The following is a 22298-nucleotide window of genomic DNA, read 5'->3' on the forward strand; positions in this document are numbered from 1 at the left end:
TCCACATTGAGGTAAAAAAGGCATTTCTTTTAGGTTTTATAGGGCAAAGCATTCTGAATGGCCATTGTCTCCACCTTGGGAAAGCCAGTACTCCTGTTGCTCTCTCACTGCTCTTTGTCAGTGACAAAAATGATAAAGCCTTTGGCTCTGCTGAATAATGCATCTGTGGGCAGTAATTTGGCTGATACTTCAGAGGTCCCCAGTGCTAGAAGGAAGACGCCTGTTGCATAAAAATCGAGTATAATGTTGACTTTAACAGCCAATAGCACTGCTATAGAGACACTACATGTTGTCAGGTGACACAACACAGCTGTATTAATACCTCTTCGCTTAACCTCAATCTCATTAGGTACATCTCTACTGTCATTATCAGATGACAATGACCGGTCAGAGGGTCCCACTGTGTAGCTGACCTGATATCATGGGCAGCCCTTTCCTGTTTTTGCTCATTTTCCTTTGCCAAGTCCAGTGCTAGTGGAGCTCTGAGTATAGTCTTCACACTGCACAGAAACCTAAAATATGGAAAGTTTGAAGCAACCTTTAAATAAAGACCAGAAAGCAGACATCATTATCATGCCATACACTCATTTTTTCATTATAGCCTCAACAATGCCTATTCCATCTGATAAGAACTAATACATTAAAACCAGTGATGTGTTAGTTTGCAATATGAAGCTGTGGGGGCGGTGGCTTCACTGTTAAATACCCAATCTACTGGATAATTACCCTGAACTCAGCACATTAGTCAACTTCAACTCAAAATTCTACGTTCAGCATTTCAGGGGAAGCTGGGAAATAGGCAGCACGTGAGTATTAATCCACAATCCTGCCACTGCTGTGAAGCTCAACTTCATTTTTAATGCCTTAGCCATACTTGTCATCATAGCCCATCTAAGTAAATTGTGACCAACAGTCATGTACCTATGTTCAGTTGCTTCTGTTGCAGACATTGTCCCATCAAAACTTCCAAATGCAAAGAAAAATCTAAACATGAATCTAAATATCCTTATAGTTTTAATAACTGGAACTTTCTTGTAGGGTCTGGTGGGCTCCAGCAGTTGCAGATGAGGTGGATTCTGCTGCTACTAATTTTGTAGTGGAACTCACAGCTGCAGGTGGACATCCTGTGCACCATTTCTTTAGCATTTGGTGCCATTCTGGAATTGAACGAAACTTTTGATGGTGCAACTTTCCCACACTTTTAAAGCCCTGCAGTCTTCTGACTTATGCACTCTCACTACTTCATGTGAACTGTGCTGGAAGCGCAACAGTCTGGTAATAAGGAGGCCTCCTCAGTGCAAACTGTGATGCATAAAGTGCCCCAGCACCGGCGATGCATCAGCGGCACAATTTCAGGCACTTGGCCAATCGGCATTGGCACAATCTCTCTTTCTGTGCTCATCATTTTATAATGGTGCAGTGTAATATTCGTACCTAATGCATTGAAGAAATGACATGGACTGTTTTAAAAAATATTTCCTGGGATTTATATGCAGAAGAAATGACAATATAGGAAAAGGATATGAAACATTACACCAGTCAAAAACAGAGTGAATCAGCACACAGAATGTTAATGCATACTTTTATTGGTGTTCAAAAAAGCTCTTCCGTTGCTTCCTTATTATGCACCTACTCTTCTCACACTACTTGATGTATTCTGGCCTTATATGGAACTGCGTGTGGTAAGAGGAAGTGTCCAAGCAGCTCTACAGTTCACGGGAAATAACAAGAGATGATGTGGTTTTAAAAAAACTCTCCACAGATGACTAATTCATTCCAAATTCTATATTTTTAATTTGGTTCTTTTACAAAGATACTGAATTCAGAAATTAATTTAACGAATATATTATGCTCCATGTCCACATTTTGAAAAATATCTCTTAACAAACTAAAAAATATACAATCCAGTGCATAAATAACCAAAATGTTAATTGTCAAGTCTTACCTCGGCTTATCTAGATAAGTCCTAACTAGCCCAATTTGAAAGAAAGATAGATCAATTTTTACTCCTCGATTGCGTTTGGTTTCATGGGCATTAATATCCTCTGGTGTTTCACCCAAGTAGTCTTTCATTATTCATATGTCAAGCTTGATGGTGGGTCTTGGCAGCATTGGAGGGGGTGGGCGGCATCAAAGTTGAGACTGATCCTGACCTTAGTGGTGGTCAAAAGTCCAGGATTAGTGCTGGGAAGTGCCCAGTAATCCATCCAAAGTTCAGGATGCCAGGCCTAGCCATGCCATCAGGGACACATAATGGGACCCTGGCCCTGCCAAGAGGCTGCAAACGGCAGCTGAGGAAGTTGGGTCAGGATGGGTTGTTCTGCGTGAGGATCTAGAACATAGATAACTGCAGAAAAATGACTTGTTTTCAAGATAAAATAAAACTCGATCACTACAGGACCTGACATGGCTTTTGAGGCAGGTTTAGTGTTAGGCTACGGTTTAAGCACTTTTTGTGCAATTTTGAGAGCTCATTTACAGGAACGATTTTAAAGCCATGGAGCGCGTAAAGCATCAATTCACCAAGACTTCAAGGTTAAGAAACTATAGTTGTGAGACAATACTTAAGATACTTGGCAAAAGAACCAGAAGGGAGATGAGAAAACATTTTTACACTGCAAGCTGTTATGACCTAGAATGCATTACTTAAGGGTAGTGGAAGCAGAATCAATAATAACTTTCAAAAGCTAACAAGGTCTTTGGGGCAAAGATAAAAATACCTGGAAAAGCTCAGCAGGTCTGGCAGCATCTGCGGAGAGGAACACAGTTAACGTTTCGAGTCCGTATGACTCTTCAACAGAACTAAGTAAAAATAGAAGAGAGGTGAAATATAAGCTGGTTTAAGGGGGGTGGGGGTGGGACAGGTAGAGCTGGATAGAGGACCAGTGATAGGTGGAGACAGCCAAAAGATGTCATAGACAAAAGGACAAAGAGGTGTTGAAGGTGGTAATATTATCTGAGGAATGTGCTAATTAAGGGTGGAAAGCAGGATAAGCAAGGTACAGATAGCCCTAGTGGGGGTGGGGTGAAGGGAAGGGATCGAAATAGGCTAAAAGGTAGAGATAAAACAATGGATGGAAATACATTTAAAAATAATGGAAATAGGTGGGAAAAGAAAAATCTATATAAATTATTGGGGAAAAAAAAGTGGGATCGGAAAGGGGGTGGGGATGGAAGAGAGAGTTCATGATCTAAAATTGTTGAACTCAATATTCAGTCCGGAAGGCTGTAAAGTGCCTAGTCGGAAGATGAGGCGCTGTTCCTCCAGTTTGCGTTGAGCTTCACTGGAACAATGCAGCAAGCCAAGGATGGACATGTGGGCATGAGAGCAGGGTGGAGTGTTGAAATGGCAAGCGACAGGGAGGTCTGGTTCATGCTTGCGGACAGACCGAAGGTGTTCCGCAAAGCAATCACCCAGTCTGCGTTTGGTCTCTCCAATGTGGAGGAAACTGCAAGTGAAATGCTGCTTTTTGCACTTCCCTCAATTTAGTCTACTGCATTCGTTGCTCCCAATGTGGTTTCCTCTACATTTCCATTATTTTTAAATGTATTTCCATCCATTGTTTTATCTCTACCTTTTAGCCTATTTTGATCCCTTCACCCCACTCCACCCCCACTCGGGCTATCTGTACCTTGCTTGACCTGCTTTCTACACTTAATTAGCACATTCCTTAGATAATATCACCACCTTCAACACCTCTTTGTCCTTTTGTCTATGACATCTTTTGGCTATCTCCACCTATCACTGGCCCTCTATCCAGCTCTACCTGTCCCACCCCCACCCCCACTCCCCTTAAACCAGCTTATATTTCACCTCTTTTCTATTTTTACTTAGTTCTGTTGAAGGGTCATACAGACTCGAAACGTTAACTGTGTTCCTCTCTGCAGATGCTGCCAGACCTGCTGAGTTTTTCCAGGTATTTTTATTTTTGCTTTGAATTTTCAGCATCCGCGGTTTTTTGTTTTTAGCTAAGGTCTTTGGGGCCATGGGGAAAGGACAAGGGTGTGTAACTTCTTGGATATCTCTTTTAAATAGTTGGCGCAAGGATGATGGACCAAATGGCTTCGTTATGTGCTGCATAATACTTTAGTACTGGGACTATTTTCATTGGAGGAAAGAGGAAGCAAAAAACATTAACAAAGTTTTTTTTAAAAAAATGATGATGTATTTTAAGAGGAAAGACAGTTTCTGTGGTTGGAGAGGGACTGATAAAAAGTTTAAAATCATCACTAAAAGGGGGAGAAGTCAGCAGAATTGTCTTATTGAGAAAAGTTCAGGGAACATAGAGCACTTTGCCACAGGAAGTAGTTGAGGTAGAGATTAATATCTGAAGCTGAGAGAGCGGAGCAGTTGGATTGGTCTTGCAAACATCTAACAGAGGCTTTTTTATTCATTGGATGTGGGCGTCACTGGCTAGGCCCTTTCCTAATTGTTCAGAGAGCATTTAAGGGTCTAGAGTCACCTGTAGGCCAGACCAGGTGAGGATTGCAGATTTCCTTCCCTAAAGGACTTCAGTGAACCCATGGTTTCATGGTCATCATCAGACTTTTAATTCTAGATTTTTATTGAATTCAAATTTCACCATCTGCCATGGTGGGTTTCAAACCCAGAGCATTACCCTGGGTTTCTGGAATACTAGTCTAGTGACAATACCACTATGTTACTACCACCCCCTGGCTTTCATCTGTGCTTTATTTCCCCAATTTGTTCATGAGTTCTGGAGCATACTGGCAAGACCGCATTCTCCATTTGATCAGGGAAAGTAATGATCAGCTTCTTTCTTGAACTGCTTTACTTCTAATGGTAATAATGCTCCTAGGATACTGTTAGATAGGAAATTCTAGAAATATGACGTAGTGATGATGAAGGAACTGCAATGTATGTCCAAGTCTGAATGCTGTGCTTTGGAGGAGAAATTATAGGTGATACTGTTAACTTCTATGGACTGCCCAAGCAGGCAGATAGTACAGGAAAAAATAAAGATTTATCTGGATACTTTAAGGAGTGGACAATGTGTTTTCTGAACAAGGCAGTGTAAGAAGGTAGAATAACGCCTTTACAAGGAGCCAAATGGAATACACTTGGGCTGCTCCATCAAAAGAGTTCACTGTTTGGATTGGTCTGGGAGATTTTGTTGTACAGCCAAAAATGTCCCCAAAATGATAGTTCTATGGTGCATGCTATCCAATTTTGTTGGCCAGTGAGGAATCACCGTGCGGCAGATGTGTAAAGTGCCTCAAAAATTTAATAAGGCAGAGCCTTCGGATTTGCAACTCTATCCTGCAGCAGCATACTTGGGAAATCTTGGGAAGTCAGTACTTAAAGGCACCGGGACCGGATGAGATGCATCCAGGGATATTGAAGGAAGTGAGAGTGGAAATTGCAGGGGCACTGGCCATAATCTTTCAGTCTTCCCTAGACTCAGTGGAGGTGCCAGAGGACTGGAGAATTGCAAACATTACACCTTGTTCAAAAAAGGTTGTAAGGATAAGCCCAGCAATTACAGACCAGTCAGTTTAACTTCAGTAGTGGGGAAACTTCTAGAAACAATTATTCGGGATATAATTAATAGTCACATGGAAAAATATGGGATGATTAGGAAGAGCCAGCATGGATTTCTTAAGGGAAAACCATCTTTAACTAACTTGCTGGAGATTTTTGAAGAGGTAACAGAGAGGTTGATGAGGGTCAAGCTTGTTGATGTGGTGTGTGTGGACTTCCAAAAGCCATTTGATACAATGCCACACAACAGACTTGTGAGCAAAGTTATAGGTTATGGAATAAAAGGGACAGTAGCAATGTGAATACAAAATTGACTGAGTAATAGGAAACAGTGAGTTATGGTTAATGGATGTTTTTCGGGCTGGAGGAAGGTTTGCAGTGGAGTTCCCTGGGGGTTGGTATTGGGGCCCTTGCTTTTCCTGATACATATTAATGATCTAGATCTCGTTGTGCAGGGGACAATTTCAAAGTTTGTGGCTGATAAAAAACTTGGAAGCATTGCAAACTGTGAGGAGGATAGTGTAGAACTTCAAAAGTACATAGACAAGTTGGTGGAGTGGAAAGATAGGTGGCAGATGAAGTTCAATGCAGAGAAGTGTGAGAAGGGTGAATCATTTTGGTATGAAGAACATGGAGAGACAATATAAAATAAAGGGTACAACTCTAAAGGGCATGCAGGAGCAGAGGGACCTGAGTTCATTAACGGTGGCAGGATAGGCAGAGAGAGAGTTAATAAAGCATACAATATCCTAGGTTTTATTAATAATGGCATAGAGTACAAGAGCAAGGAGGTTATGCTGAACTTGTATAGGACACTAGTTAGACCTTAGCTGGAGTATTGTGTACAGTTCTGGATGCCACACCTTAGGAAGGATGTGAACACATTGGAGAGAGTGCAGAAGAGGTTTACAAAAATAGTTCCAGGGATGAGAAACTTCAGTTATGCAGATAGATTGAAGAAGTTGGGACTGTTCTCCTATGAGAGAAAGCTAAAAGGAGCTTTGATGGAGGTGTTCAAAATCATGAGGGGTCTGGTCAGAGTAGATAGCGAGAAACTGTTGCCGCTCTTAAAGGGATTGAGAACAAGAGTACACAGGTTTAAAGTGATTTGCAAAAGAAGCAAATGCGATGTGAGAAAAATTTTTTTTCACACAGCGAGTGGTTTGGGGCTAGAATGCACTGCCTTGAAGTGTGGTGGAGGCAGGTTCAATGAGACATTCAAGAGTGCATTAGGTGACTATTTAAATGGAAACAATGTGCAGGGTTATAGGAAAAAAACAGAAGAATGGCACTGAGTCATAATGCTCATTCGGAGAACCAGTGCAGATACACTGGGCTGAATGGCCTCCTGCACTGTAACAATTCTGTGATTCTGTGACCTGCCAATGTTTACTAGACACCTAACTTGTTTAGAATTTATGATGCCTCCCCATGACATGTGTTCCTGTATCATGCTCCCCATGAACCATTACACAAATTTGTAAACATCATGGCTCATTACAATATTTTACTCACCATGAATGCAAATCCAGTCATAAGCTCAAACAGAAAGGTGTAATATGAACATACAAATTAGGAGCAAGAGTAGGCCATTCGGCCCCTTGAGGTTTCTCAGCCATTCAATAAGATCATGACTGCCCTGATTGTAACCTCCTACCTACCCCCGATAACCTTTCACCACCTTGCTTATCAAGAAGCTATATACCTCAGCCTTAAAAATATTCAAAGACTCGTTTTCAAAGACACTGCTTTTTGAGGCAATGGCATACAGAAAAATCTAACACTGAGTTCAAGCGTAAATGTGCGAAATTTGTTGCTGACAAAAATGTGTCTTTGCTTGGTTTCTTTCCCCAGTCCATTTTATTGATGACAATCTACAGTGACTGTCCCTCACCAATCCTAGTGTTCCTTCTACATGTTACTTTTGTGGAAGAAGCAAGATTGCCCACTGCCTTCCCTGAGAGTTTCGTGGGATCAGGGTGGATTTTACATCGGTTCTGCAGGGTCAGAAGACATCCTTTTAGGTGGAGGGGCTGCTGTGATGGCTGTTCAGGCTCCCTGTTCTGCATGGGTCTTTTGAGTAGGGCTGATGAAATGAGTCACTGAGAGATAGCTTCCTAATCAGCACCTACTACTGGAAAGCAATGACCCTTCCTTGCCAATAGACAATTGCTCAGCTGATTCTGCCATCTGTAACTTGCCTGTGTTGGAGTGTCTGGCCTGGTTTTTTTGCCTTTGTCCCTTAGATGGGCCCAGCTCTGTGCACCTCCTACAGACCTACCTAATGTGCACTATCCAGGTACCCTGGGCAGTCAGATGTAAGCTTGTTTAAGTGTGACTGGCTATTATTCCACATATCTCTGCCACGTTTTGTGCTGACACAGGACCCTCACGTGAAACCATACTGACCCCTTGACTCTGTTCAGGTGTGTGAAACCCATGATTTTGCCCAATGGTGTGAGTGACTGGCAACTTCAGAACCCTAACTGAGGGAAAAAAAACCAAGCATTTCTTTTTCAAAAAATATTGAGTGATTTGTGAGAGTGTGGTGATGTGACAGCAAACTCTGACAGATAAATCATAAAAGTAACAATTAAGCTCCCCTTAGAATGTCACATACCAGGAGCAAAACAGGGAAGTACATGAGCATTTTAAGAAGGAGTCTCCGTAGGTACTTAGTTTTGTGGGACCAAATTTTAATGCAACAGAACGCAATATTATACACCAGAAAATTTGGTGTGATTTAAAACTGGACAAATATGGAAGTCAGGTAAAATGAATGAATGAATATCTCACATAATTTAACATAATGAATGCAAGTTCTAAAAGTGAATACTGTCATCACTTTTATTAAGACATTATGAAAGTGACAGACCAAAGCACATTTGGAAGGTAATCTGAAAAACACAAGGGGTAATTAAAATTTATCCTGCATTATTTCATTAAATATGTGGTTTGTTACAATGGTCACTTGTTACAGTGGTACAAACCTCCCATATTTGAGAAGCACACTGCACAAATGTTTTAACTGATTGAGAAGTAGGGCACCATTTTTATACTACCTCAAACACAAGATTTTCATTTTTTTTAATTAGGCTGAATTAAAGTCATTTAATTGTTAAAATCATTAAATGCATTTCCAAGCTTTATTTTTATTCTCGATATATTCCTTTAGGTCACATAAAGGTTAAACATCAGTTACACCTGACAATATAAAATGAATGCCAAAAATAAAAGCACCTTTTCTTCCTTCTGTTTTCCAGGTTATTGTCTCTCACTTTACCCCTTCCTCCATGTTATATGTAGTTTTTCAAGAAAGCAGATATACAAGTCAAACAGAAGCACCTGCCTGTAATGTTGGATTAGACTCACAGTTCAAGGATGTGTCTCCTACCGATGGCCAAATTGAGACTTGAATTACTGCACAGGGAGCCGTCAATACCTTGTGATTCAAATTAATATTCTGCATCACAATGGAATATTATTTTGAATATTGATGTCACTTCTACTTTTTTCAGTTGAACTTGTCCTCTTTCCCTCAACTCATAATTTTTCTGAAGGCTGTGTTTTGTGCTGGGATATTGTTTTTTGAGCATGGATATTTCTTCTTTATGCACAGATGGCAATCATCAGCAGATTATTCGATAGTGAAGAGAATTACAGCTGAGCACGCTTGTGTTCTCAACCAGTATTTATGAACATTTACTTTCTAGGTGTTACTGCAGCACAATCCCATTCTCTTCATCCACAACTGCTGAGGCCAATTACAACTGGGATTAGCTAACTTGACACAAATAAAGCTTCAAATGTGTTATCAATGACTTAATACCATAGTAAGTAAAGGAGAACGGCTGCATAACTAAGAATAATGGTTTTAAGACAAAGGGATAAAGATGAATGAGGATTCAAGCCATATAAGCTGACGTGAACTTATGCAGTTTAGTTGTAGCTATCCAAAATGAGGAGAGAGAATTTTAACTTTCCCCTGTTGGACAGGAATGGGACAGGTGATCTGCTAAAACTGAGTGTCACTATTTCTTGCTCTGTCTCTGATGATCTCCGATTTTAATGTTGCTAGTTATGGCATCAGATGAGGCGTCCACAGGGCTCAAGCAGGATCCTCATGCTGAAACGGTAAGGGAGGTCCTGTGATGACAGTAGGGTCTGATAGCATTTTAACTGGGGTCTGAGCAGGGAAGTCACCACACTGCTTCCCTGCAGACTGAAGCAGGTCAGCAGCTAGTGGAAAGGACAAAGAGGCCCTTAGGTGAATTAACAAGTGCCCTCGCTTTACAGAGAAAGTTGCAGCCTCCACTGGCATGGATTCTCCCTCCTCCTTCCAGCAAGACCCTACCAAAATCACTCCCTGCCATTTACCTGCAAGCCTGTAGCGACGAAGAATCACCTGATCTCCCTGCCACTAGCTATCCTGTGTGCTGGCCCCATGCATCCAAAAACCACTTGGGGGTTAAAATTGTCCCCTGAACCACCATCCTTTAACTTCCAAGCTTTGTCTTAATGAATAGTCATCAGTTGCAATATGCAACTTTTAAGAAGTGCTCTAATGTCAGAGGAGCAAAATGAAATTCTAAATATTTCACCAGAACTTGTTTTCTCCACAATCAAATCAGCATAAATCACAGTCCTGCATCACCATGGGTTTTCTTTATTACTACAGTGCAACATTTCATTGTCTGGTGAAAACAATTTCAACATAATTAATTCTGTGGTGATGGGGAGTGTATAGCAGTCTAAGAAATTAATAAAACAATATAAAAACAAAAAGCTAAAAGCTACTGCGGATGCTGGAAATCTAAAACAAAACAAAAACAGAATTACCTGGAAAAACTCAGCAAGTCTGGCAGCATCGGCGGTGAAGAAATCAGTCAACGTTTCGAGCCTTCATGGCCCTTCGGCAGAACTGCAGCATAGTTTCAACAAGGGAGAAATATAAATTGGTTTAAGGTGGGTGGGGGGGAGGTGGAAGAGACACATTGAGGGTGTGGTGTGAGCAGATAATAATCAAAAGATGTCACAGACAAAAGGGTCAAAGAGGTGTTGAAGGTGGTGGTCTTTGTCTGAGAAAAGTGCTAATTAAGAATGGAAAACAGGATATTCAAAGTACAGCTCTAGTGGGGGTGGGGTGGAAAGACTAAAGGTTTTAGTTTTAGATTTAAAAATAATGGAAATAGGTGGGGAAAGAAGAATCTATATAAATTATTGAAAAAAAAAAGCGGGTGGGGGGGGGAAAAGAAACGGGGTGGAAATGGGGGGAGGGGGAGTTTAAGATCTAAAGTTGTTGAATTCAATATTCAGCCCAGAGGGCTGTAAAGTGCCTAGTCGGAAGATGAGGTGCTGTTCCTCCAGTTTGCGTTGGGCTTCACTGGAACAATGCAGCAAGCCAAGGACAGACATGTTGGCAAGAGAACAGGGTGGAGTGTTAAAATGGCAAGCGACAGGGAGGTTTGGGTCTTTCTTGCGGACAGACCGCAGGTGTTCCGCAAAACGGTCGCCCAGTTTGCGTTTGGTCTCTCCAATGTAGAGGAGACCGCATTGGGAGCAACGAATGCAGTAGACTAAGTTAGGGGAAATGCAAAATAAAACAATATAGTTTGGCAAAGGTGTAGTGCAGTACAGTTGGGAAGAGTGCCTAATCAAAGAGGATAGTATGGTTCAACTGGAAGTGTTCACCAACCGCTGCATGTTCCTCTGATCCATTCTTGTGATCTCAAATGGATTGGGCTATGATGGAAAACAAAATTACTTCGATGTAGACATTCAACTTTAGAAAGTCAGCTCTCGAGGCAATGAAGAAAAATAGACTGAATACCACTGTTAGAGGAGAAAAGAATGGAGGAAAATAGATCATATTTAGGAATAGAGTACAATGCATATGGAACAGACACATACTCTCAGGGACGGAAGATTAACATGAGGAAAAGATGGGAACAATGGCAGTAACTTGGGGAATATTCTGCCATTTTCTGAAGACCAGAAGAATCATCTAGTGCCACGGGATAGATCCAGTAGCTGAAGTAATCCAGAAAATGGTTCATTCCTCATTGACACAGATTTGTTATGAAACATGCCTCGATATTTGGGCAAGTGAAAACACTCTTGAAGACGTGGTCAGTTACAAGGGAAATCCGAAATCTAGAAGTGAAAAATATCTAACTCAAAAGGAATCCAAATATATAAATGGTGGGACAAAGAACATGATAAATATCACACACCCACACCAATCAGCAGATGACAGTGGTTAAGAATAGAGACAGACAGAAGACCATCTTTTCAACCTGCTAAGAAAAGGACAAAAATGAGTACATCAGTTAGAAGGATAAAAACACAAAGTAGGAAAGGGACAATGCCAGGAGGAGAAAGAATGTCACAGATCTGAGACAGTGGAAAAGTATAAACAGCGTCAACTTCAGGCACAGAAGGAAAGGAGGCTGACTTCCCTTCAACTAGTGGAGAAATGCGTATCAGTAGAGAGTTGTGTACATTCACATACAATTGATTTAGTCCATAACTGCTGGGAATAATTTATTTAAATCAAATTTGACATCATCTGTTAAGAAATTAATATTGAGTGTTTCATTAGGGCTTTCAATTATTAGCCAGGCACCAGAGGTGGAACAAGGAAAGCTGAACAACTGATACCATCATTGAGTGGTAAAGAACTTACTCCAGTTTCTCTTACTGGTCTCCATATACTTGCGTTGGAGGTGGTACAGCGAAGGTTCACCAGTAGGTTCCTGGGATGAGAGGGTTGTCCTATGATGAGAGGCTGAGTAAAGTGTGCCTATACTCTAGAGTTTTGGAGAATGAGAGGTTATCTAATCTAAAAACAAAACAAGGGCCTCAATTTAATGCATGGCATGTGCGCCAAGTTGGCAGGCCCGGAAGCGGACGCGAAATGCGCTTCCACCTGCGATTGGCCTCCCGAATGCAATTTCACGCTGGCTGGCCAATTAACGGCCAGCCAGCGTGAAATGCGCATTGAGAAAGCCTCAGTGGTGCTGAGGGGGGTGGGAAGAGGGCGGGCGCCGACCGAAGTGAGGGTGCGGGTGGGCACTTTTAGCGAGCTCCCTGAAGGCAGACAGCTGCTGTGGAGCTGCGGACCTGGACAGATTACATGAGAAGAAATAAATGCAGCAAACTGTGTTTATGCAGCACATTGAAGCACCTGACAGCACAACTCAAAAGAACATCAGTCCCCAGATATCATTTTTTATTATATTTCACCCCGGACATTTCATCTTGCTCTTGGATGAGGTTTCGTTAAAAACCACCTGCCTGCCCGTTTTTCCCATGAGACAAGCGTAAAATTGCTCGGGCAATGTAAAATCGTGGTCAATAGCAGTTTTTAATAGCCTTAATTGGCCCTTTGATTGTTGGCAGGCACGCGCGTGCGCCAACCTCAGTATTGCTTGCATGCACAATGATGCCGGGGCGCATGCCTGCATCATTTCGTGCAATTTCGCATGCGTTTGGGTTGGGTGCGTGCCCGTCCAATCAAAGTAAGATTCTGGCCAAGATTCTGAAAGGGCTTGGCATGCTAGACACTGAGAGGTTGATTCCCCTGGATGGGGAACTTAGGATAAGAGGGCACAATCTCAGGATAAGGGGTTGATCATTTAGGATTGGGATGAGGAGAGATTTCTTCACTTGAAGAGTTCTGAGTCTTTGGGATTTTCAACCCCAGAGGCTTGTGGATGTTCCATCTTTGAGTATACTTAAGGCTGTGACACACAGATTTTTGGTCCCTCAGGGAATTTAGGGATATGGGGAGCAGGCAGGAAAATGGAATCATAGATGATCAGCCATGATCATATTGAATAGTGGAGCAGGATCCAGGAGCCATATGGTCTACTCCTGCTTCTTATGTTCAGTTTATGAAACTGTTAAACCTCTTTTGATTTAATGTCTGAAGCATGCAAACATTAGTATAAGGTACAGTGAAAAGTACTTACAATTAGTCATGGAGCTCAGAGATAGATGAAAACTGGCTAGAGGCAAAAATGTAACCAATTATAAGAGTCTGTCTCAATGAATGTTAAGGGATTGATTTCTGGAAGTAGATCCAGATGGTCTAAAGATTTAGGTACTTGGCCAGTAGTGCCAGATCCTGTAACATTTAGGGCAAATGAGTAAATTACTTTGAAAACTTACTATTGTTGGGCTGCAGGTTACTAGGGTGGCCACTTTTGGAGACTACTAATACTGGACACTGCTGTGACGTATGGGGATGACATAATCACATATGGGGATGATGTCATTGCTCATGGAGATGGCATCATCATATACAGAGGTGCCATTATTACATATGGAGATCCACCCCGGTTCGAGATGGAAAAGGCCAAATTGCAAGTGAGTGAGAGAGGGTCAGAAATATGAAAACTAACCTCTGTTTTCAGTGCCTCAGTTGGTTTGAGGCTGCTGCAGACAGGGAAAGGAACAAGCACAGTCCCCTGCTGGTGGCTCACTGAGCTAAGTGTACTGAGGCTCAAAATACTAGCCATGAAGTCATCCGGTACTGGACAGTGCCAGTTAAAAACTGGACAGTCTGGTATAATAGGAAATCAGGTTCTTGGGTCAGTCAGAGAGAGACAAAATGAACCAGTGCATCCTTAGCCCTAGGAACCAAGGTGTACACCATGAAATACAATCTCATGCGTACCCAAGACCTTGGAGATGGTTGAATTCCCAATCAGGAAGACTGAACCCAATTCCATGCAAATATTTGGGTGGGCAATGAAATCTGATGCAGGGAAGGTGATGGCACTTCAATGCCCAGATTTAATAAACATGCACCCTAAAAGATTACATGATACTCTGTGAATCATAACACTGGTTCAAAAATATTAGATATAGAATCACTGGTGCCCCAAGGGTAGACTTTGGACTGCAAGCCAAGACCTTATTAGGTATTAGCTGTAGTGGTAAGCTTAGTCTACACAGCACCTGAGGCAGTGACCAAGTCCCAGAGTGAAAACACAGCAATGCCTGGCCATCAAACATCATGTGATGGGGCCAGGGTCTCTCCAAATAAAATCTCATGAGAAGCAAGCAATCAATCGGGAATCTAGAAAGGTTAGACCACCAAATGAAAAAGCCTAGTCTTCCCTTCATCACATTCAATGTCAAGAATTCAACTGATCCAATCACCTTAATACTGTGGCTACTAGACAGGTCCGAGATTTTGGTATTCTGCAGTGAGTGGCTCACTTCTTGACTCACCAAAGCCTCTCCATTACTACAAGGCAGTTGCCTGGATGGGTACATCTGCTAGAAGGTTCAAGTAGCTAATACTAAGCTGGATAAAACAATGCTGTTGATCGGCCACCATCTTAAACCTCTGAAATCACCATCACCAGAGCAGCACGTCAGCAGCGTGTACTATTCACAGGATAGCAACTTTTCAAGACCTCTTTGGCAGCACCTTTCAAACCTGTGATTTCCACCACTTGGAACAGCAATAGGTGTATGGGAACACTGTCACCTTCAACCTCTCAAGTCCTTTCCAAACCATACACAATTCAGACCTAGATATATAATACTGCTCCTTCATTGTCACTGGGTCAAAATCCTGGAACTCGTTATGTAACAGCATTGTGAGAGCGCCTTCTGTAGCGGTTCAAGAAGAGGGGCCATTCTCAAGAGTAACCCAGTTCTCACCAGTGAAGCCCAGATCCCAAAAACAAAAATAAGGTAGGCTAATGAAGTTCAACTGTTTCACCAGGTGAGTCTAGATATAATGATGGAAATATAACAGTGGACTATACAGTTGACATAGCTGATTAACCATTTAAACACTGAGCCTACGGCATTAATATGGTAAAAACTTAACTCACCAGCATGGAAGTGGCCTCAAATATCACAGTTTCTCCAAAGGTAGGAAGGTGAAATTTTTGATCTGCTATCAGATGACAAATTGAGTTCCTCAAAAAATGAAGGTAAACATCAGCTCCTTTACCTTCCATACAGAAATATTGAACTAAGAAATTGTTGCTAGGTTTGCAGTTGCTGTTCTTGGACAATGCTGTGTGAAGTGGCTTGTATATCAGGTAAACATGGTTCGTGTTTCAACATGACAGACAAGGGAGAAAAAGCACAAAGCTGGAGAAACTCAGAAGACGCTGGGCCTGTGCCATTCCAGAGTGGTGGTCATTGATGATAGTGTTGATTCCTAATGAAGACAATGTGATTCTGTAGGAAGTTAAATGGATTGCCGGAGTCTGATGCCTCCCCAATACCTAACATAATGCAAACCCTGGAAAAACTAGGGGTGGCAATTACCTGACAAATTTAATCCTGAAAAAAGGCAGATGGCACTAAATATCGAGGCCCTGTCATGCTCTCTACTTGTTAAACAATCAGGTATATACACATTTACAGCCAGGCATTTTGGAATGAAGAATACGTCCATTATGTCCTAAAAGCGGGTGGATCCTGTTTCAACAGGGGCCAGAGATATTGTAATTTTCAGTGGGAGATAGGATAAACATCTCTCTCATGTCACCAACAGACTAACCAAGTTGAGCCAAGCAGGGTTGACTGCTCAGGTCAAAAAGTGCACTATTTTCAATTAAATATCACAGCACAATTTTTTTTGTCAGATGAGCTAATACATAACCTTAAAGATTACTTAATGGTTTAGATTTACCACAACGTATTATGGCAACTAAGTTGTCAATTTGTACTAAAAGTGTTGGGTAGCGCAAATTTTCAGGGAACAATATTCTGAGTATCATTGCTGAGGCAAACACCAGTTCTACCACTCATTCATTTTAATCTCAGTGTTGTCGCAAATGCTAACAGAGTCAACATTGGCCAAGACAGGAGGCTCTACAATGACCGCAGCTGGTCAGTTGCAAAGTGGTTTATGTGACAACGGTATTGTCTTTCTGGTCAATTCCTAAAGGACTACCATTTGGCGATTCCGTGATACACGTGAAATTAATTCGTGAATAGTACTTTAGGTTTAAAATTCCATAAATACATAGCAATCTGAACGAATAAAATAAGAGAACAGAACAATCAGTGAGCAGCTTGGACTTCACAGTCATTTTCTTGCAGTCTATTAATGTTGATTTACATTGTACTAGTTATATTAAATGTTTTATTTATGACTGTTTCAGCAGTGCAACCCAGAATAAAAATAACCACTGTCTAGATTAAACAGTCCAGTATTGAAAAGTCAGCTTAATTCACTGGTGGAGATACGAGAAAACATCAAAAGTACAGAAAGCAAATGGACAGCACCCAAGGCTCACTGGGGGGTTATAATGCTGTAGCTTTTTTTGGCAAATCCTTGCAGCACATAGCACATCTATGGATTAAGAATGGAGATCATTTATACCCTTCACAAAATCCATTATTAATACACTGTTACAAAATTTGTTAAATATTCTCTCTGTGAACAAGTTAACAGCTAAACAGCACTTTCATAATATAGCTATGCTGTCATCCATAATACTGGGAAATTGGCTCTTGTTCAAGATGGTGGAACTGTTAAAAAAAAAAACCCTACAAATTCACAAAAGAACCGGTCAATAGCATTGCTTGTAGTTTTGAGCATTAATAATGTACTGTGGTGCTGTCTGCAGCCAATATTTGATGTTTAAGGTTGACTCAAATGATGGAGTCCATGAATTCAGCAACGTATATAAATCATGGTCACTGCTGATTGTTTTATGACAAACCGATGAGATGACTGTTGTAGGTCAGACTTGCCCTGTTACGCGTGGAGCTTGTTGGTTCATGTTATTAGCTTGTTAACATCGTTTCTTCTCCTATCTCCATTTTTAATGAATACAACGTATCAACATTTGGTCCACATTGCAGTCCGGCTCCGTTCAAATATTTTGCTCAGTTGAAGCTGTTCTTGAAGGTCAATGTCCTTGGCAAGTTTTACAACACATCTGTCTGAAGTAGGGCCGACTGCAGAATTTAAATTTTAGCACCAGTGGGCAGTAAGCCACTTTATTCACATCCCTGCATTCTGTGAGAGGAAACCAAACCATAATCAAACTCCTTGCTACAAGACATGCTTTGACCAACAGCATTTGAGACAAAAACATAGGGAAGATTCTATCATTGCTCTAATGTTTTCTATAATGCAGCACACCCTTGGTACAAACACCATTCATCAAGTTTCTTGTTGAAACCATTCATCAAATCTTTGTTAATATTTATAGAGACCTGACTTTATGCAACAGCATAAATTTCACCAAAAACCTTTCTCGCAAATTGCTTTTCCACTGTTTTACTGTTGTGGTGAGGGTTATCGGGGGGTGGGGAATTAATTGCTGTGGTGGTGGTCTATTTGATGGGTTTTAGTGGTGTGATGGGCTTTATTTGGGAGGATTTAGTGCTTTGGTGTGGTAGGGATCTTTTTGGGGGATTTAGAGTTACGGTGCAAGGTTTATTGAGGGGTTACTGGGGGCTTTGGTACTGTCTTGAGGGGATTTAGTTGGGAGGTGTTTAGTGCTATTGTGATAGGCTGTTGGGGTGGGTGTCGTTTGGTCTTTTGGGCTGGTTTTAGTGCTGTGATGGGGGTTTACTGAGGTGGTTTAGTATTGAGGTGGGATTTTACTGAGGGGATTAAAATGCTGAAGTGGTGGGCTACTGAGGGGGTTTACTTTAACTTAATTGAATTTGCTGATGTGGGGATTCTATCTAGGGGGATGAGCGGCTATGCTGGGTTTTGCAGGCAGGCGCTGGAGGTGGGGGGCTGGCCGCCTTGAGAGGGGCCAGGCAGCTTTTGTGATTTTTGCCCTGCCTTTCAACATTAACAACAGTAAACACCTCGAGTTAACGGCTGAGGGCGTAAATCCAACAAAAAATCTGGTTGGGAGTCCAACTAGGCGGTTGGTGCTTCCACCAAGTTAGAAACTTCCGGTACCTCCTGCAACTGACTAGGTCCCAAACGCATAGGCTTTTGTCTTTCCTCTAGATACCAGCCTACAAGGTCGAGAGGGGGGTACAGATGCTAGGCAAGTCTGCACCTCCTAAAACCATGCCTAGGCTACGCAGCAAACAAAGAAAGGTAACCTTTCGTCTTGGAAGCTGGAAAGTGAGCACTGTGAGGCCTGGCATGAACAACGGCACAATGGCTCACATGCCACAGCGAGTGTATACAAGGCGGCCTTGATTGACTGTGAACTACACAAGCTTGGTGTTGACATTGCCGCTATACGAGTAGCCGACACAGAATCTATTTGTGAGGCAACTACACCTTCTACTGGCACGGAAAGAGCACTGAAGACCACCATGAACAGACTTCGCATTGAGCAACTGCCTGACACCGTCAACTGAGTCACCAGTAACAACCTTGGAGCGCCTCATCTCCGCATGGCTATTATCTGATGGAGAAGCAGTCAACATCATATGCCCCTATGCACCAACTCTGTATGCCAGCATCTCGGACAAAGACCATTTCTACAACTCCCCAGGTGATGTTGTGAGGAACATTTCAAATGGTGACTTCAATGTACTTGTTCGGGTAGACAGTGATTCATGGCCAACATATCTCAGTCCTCATTGGGTGGGCAAGATCTACGATATCGGACAACATTTTCTTGAGCTTTGTGCCCTGAATGAACTCTGCGTCACCAACACCTTCTTTCAGGGCCGACATCGCCACAAGGTATCATGGAGTCATCCAAGGTCTGGACATTGGCATCAACCAGACCTGGTTATCATGAGAAGGTGCGATCTGCCCAGTGTTCTCTATACCCGCATGTACCAGAGAGCAGATTATGACACTGACCAACTCTCCTGTCAGCAGCGAAATGAAGGTGAAGCCCCAAATGATTTACAATTCTAAACACAACGGCCCTTCACATATCAACATCCCTTGCACAAGTAATGATGCCAAATACCAGCACTCTGCACTGTCGCCAGAATGGTTGCCACCAACCAAAGGTTTACCAGGAAGTGGCGATGCTGGTATCGATGAAGTTTGGAACTCACTAAGCTCAATCATCTATGACACAGCAAAAGCATCATTTGTTAAAAGTGGAACCCGCAACAAGGGTGGGTTTGAGGCCTGCTCAACTGAGATGACATCTGTCATTGATGCAAAAAACGAAACCTACATCATGCACAATATAAACCCAACAGCTAAGACACTGCACAACCTGAATTAGCTGAAACAGCCATGCATAAGATAGGAAAATACTGCACAAATAAATAAGGGATCAACTTATGTCAAGAAATCCAAACTGCCTGTGACAATGGAAATCTACAAATTATCTATGGAGGGATCAAGAGGACGCTTGGTCTTACCATCACTGCAGTTGCTCCCCTGAAGACAGAAGATGGTGAAGTACCCACCAAAAGAAGTAAACAGATGTCCTATTAAGCTGAACAGGTTTGTGAGCTGTACTCCTATGCGATGGACATCTCCCAGTCATCACCTAATGCTCTCCCGCAGCTTCCTGTCATGGGTGAGTTAGATGAGGAACCCTTTTTGCTTGGGTTCAAGAAGACCATAGACTGTTTAGCAAACAGAAGGACACCTGGCAAGGATGGAATCCCAGCCGAACTGCTCATGGGTGTTAATCACATCTATTGCCACACCTTTTCTGACCTCTCCCTTTCTGCTGGAAAGTAGGCTCTGTTCAGCAGGATGCAAAAATCATCATGCTGTACATAAAACAAAGGCAACCAAGGAGGCTGCAACAACTACAGGGGCAACTCACTCCTTAGTGTCATGGGGCAGGCCTTTTGTAGGCTCGTACTTAAAAGATTCGATCTACTTGCAGACCAAGTGTATCCAGTAGCACAGTGAGGTTTCTGTGCCAAAAAATCTACTATGGATATGATCTCTTACACCAACTACAAGAGAAGCGTGGCAAACAGGGTAGACCTGTTTACCTCACTTTTGTAGATCTCACTAAGGCATTCAACACAGTCTGCAGAGGAGGGCTCTACAAGATTTTGGGGAAACTGGCTGTCAGGCAAAGCTCCTCAGTCTCATCCTCCTTCCATTACAACATGCATTGCACTGTACAGTTTGAAGGCTCCACTTCGACAGTCTCAGAGTGAAGAATGGAGTGAAATAGGGTTGTGTCCTAGTCCTCACACTGGTATTGTCTTCATCATGTTCCTGACCATTGCCTATCCCGCAGATATGGAAAGGCCCTGATGTCCCCGGATTGGGTTCGCTGCGTCAGAAAATTTCCCTGCTTGCCAAACCTGACCTTTAAAAATGTCTGCCTGCAGGTCAGATTCTCGGGGGGTTGGCGGGGGGTGGCGGGGCGGGGGGGGGGAAGCACGGGCTGAGAAAGGAGTTGGGGTAGGTGACCCCAGAACGAATGCACAGGCTGCCAGGTTCAAAGGTGGGCTAGGTGTAAGGCCTGCCTCTGTGCCTCGGCACTGTGTTTCAATAAATAAAAAATAATAATGAAACAAAAAACTTTCCTCCAGCCCTCACCCCTCACTCACCCTCACCACCCCACATCCATGCCAATCTATGCCAACGCATTCCCCCTCTACCTACCCCATTGCCCCATACCTCCTATGCCAACTTAGTGCCAACTCATGCCAACCCATGTCCCCCACCATTTTCCCTTACTCCCTCCATGCCAATGCACCTAGTATCCTTGGACAATTACTTGACAGCTTTGAAACTTCCTGGATAGCTTTGACAGGTTTGACAGCTGGACAGCTGCTTAAAATTTCCTTGAAAGTTGGACATTTCCTTGACAGCTTGACGTTCGTTGAGCTGGACAGTTCCTTGACAGCTGGACAGCTCTTTGACAGCTTGACAGTTCCAATGATTTAATTTGTAAAAAGTGCATAATCATGTTCACATTTAACGATCCCAAAGAGTGCCTTCCCAATCCCAAAGGATGCCTTAACTCTCCCATAGGGTGTATTACTTCTTCCAAAGGTGTCTCGGGACCCTGTCCAAAGGGGTACTTTACCTTTCAAAGGGGTACCCTGGTTATTCAAACACATCCATCAAGCTCAGACCTCCTCTTACCTGTTCCATTTTGCACACTGAATTCCACACTCCTGTTCTTCCGAAGTGACACTTCAGTGAAGGCAGCTAGTGATTTAAATGGCCAGCTGCCTCCATGAATCGCGCAAGCGTGAACCCCGACCTGACTCCAGGCCTGCCCCATGAAGGTGGGGAATGCCAGGTTCGGGGGAGGGACTTAGAATTTTCAGCCATTTCCCGGATTTTCGCCATGGCAGAGAGTCTCTCCAAAACACACCGCGGTGAAAATCCACAGAGCCTCTCCAAAACCGTGGTCATGGGACAAGGTGCCCCGATCACACTAAATAACACCCCAGCAGAAGTGGTTAGCAAATTCTGCTACCTCAGGTCCACAGTGACAGATAATCTGTCCCTTGACAGCAGAACATGATATATGTCAAATTTCTAACCTAAACAAAAGCCCACCCAGCCAGGACTCATTGCCTCCAGGCGGTTGTAGTGAGACCCCCAAGTAGGAGGAGTCCCATTAGCCCTATGCAGCTGTATTAATTGTAACGGAGCAGTAATTCCCAGAAGTGCATGATCCCAAAAAAGGCACTGCAATATTATTACGCTTGTTCAATAGACACTGGGGAAGCTCTTTGAACAAAAAGTGCTCCCCCAGCCTTTCATTTCATATTAAGTGTACTAACCTACTTTAAAAATCTATCAGAACTACACTGGTGATATTTGTCTGGCATGCTAATTGGATTGATGGAAGGCAATGTGATTATTTAATTGCACCAGCAAGAGGTCCAAACTACCTTGGTGCCATGTTTCGGCCACTGTCACTGACAAGAGGTT

The 22298-nt window shown here is 42.6% G+C and overlaps 1 protein-coding gene across 2 annotated transcripts in view; it reads right to left on the bottom strand.

The window, feature by feature from the left end:
- Positions 1-16310: 16310 nt before the first annotated feature.
- adamts10 (ADAM metallopeptidase with thrombospondin type 1 motif, 10) overlaps positions 16311-22298 on the bottom strand; it is a 185015-nt gene continuing 179027 nt past the window's right edge. For both annotated transcript variants that reach the window (XM_078555843.1, XM_078555844.1), the window contains one exon: positions 16311-17507. In XM_078555843.1, the coding sequence (XP_078411969.1) occupies positions 17398-17507 (110 nt within the window). In that variant the 3' untranslated portion in view covers positions 16311-17397. The remainder of the gene's footprint in view (positions 17508-22298) is intronic.

Source organism: Cetorhinus maximus, chromosome 13 (assembly GCF_964194155.1).
Source record: "Cetorhinus maximus chromosome 13, sCetMax3.hap1.1, whole genome shotgun sequence".
Lineage (NCBI taxonomy): Eukaryota > Metazoa > Chordata > Chondrichthyes > Lamniformes > Cetorhinidae > Cetorhinus > Cetorhinus maximus.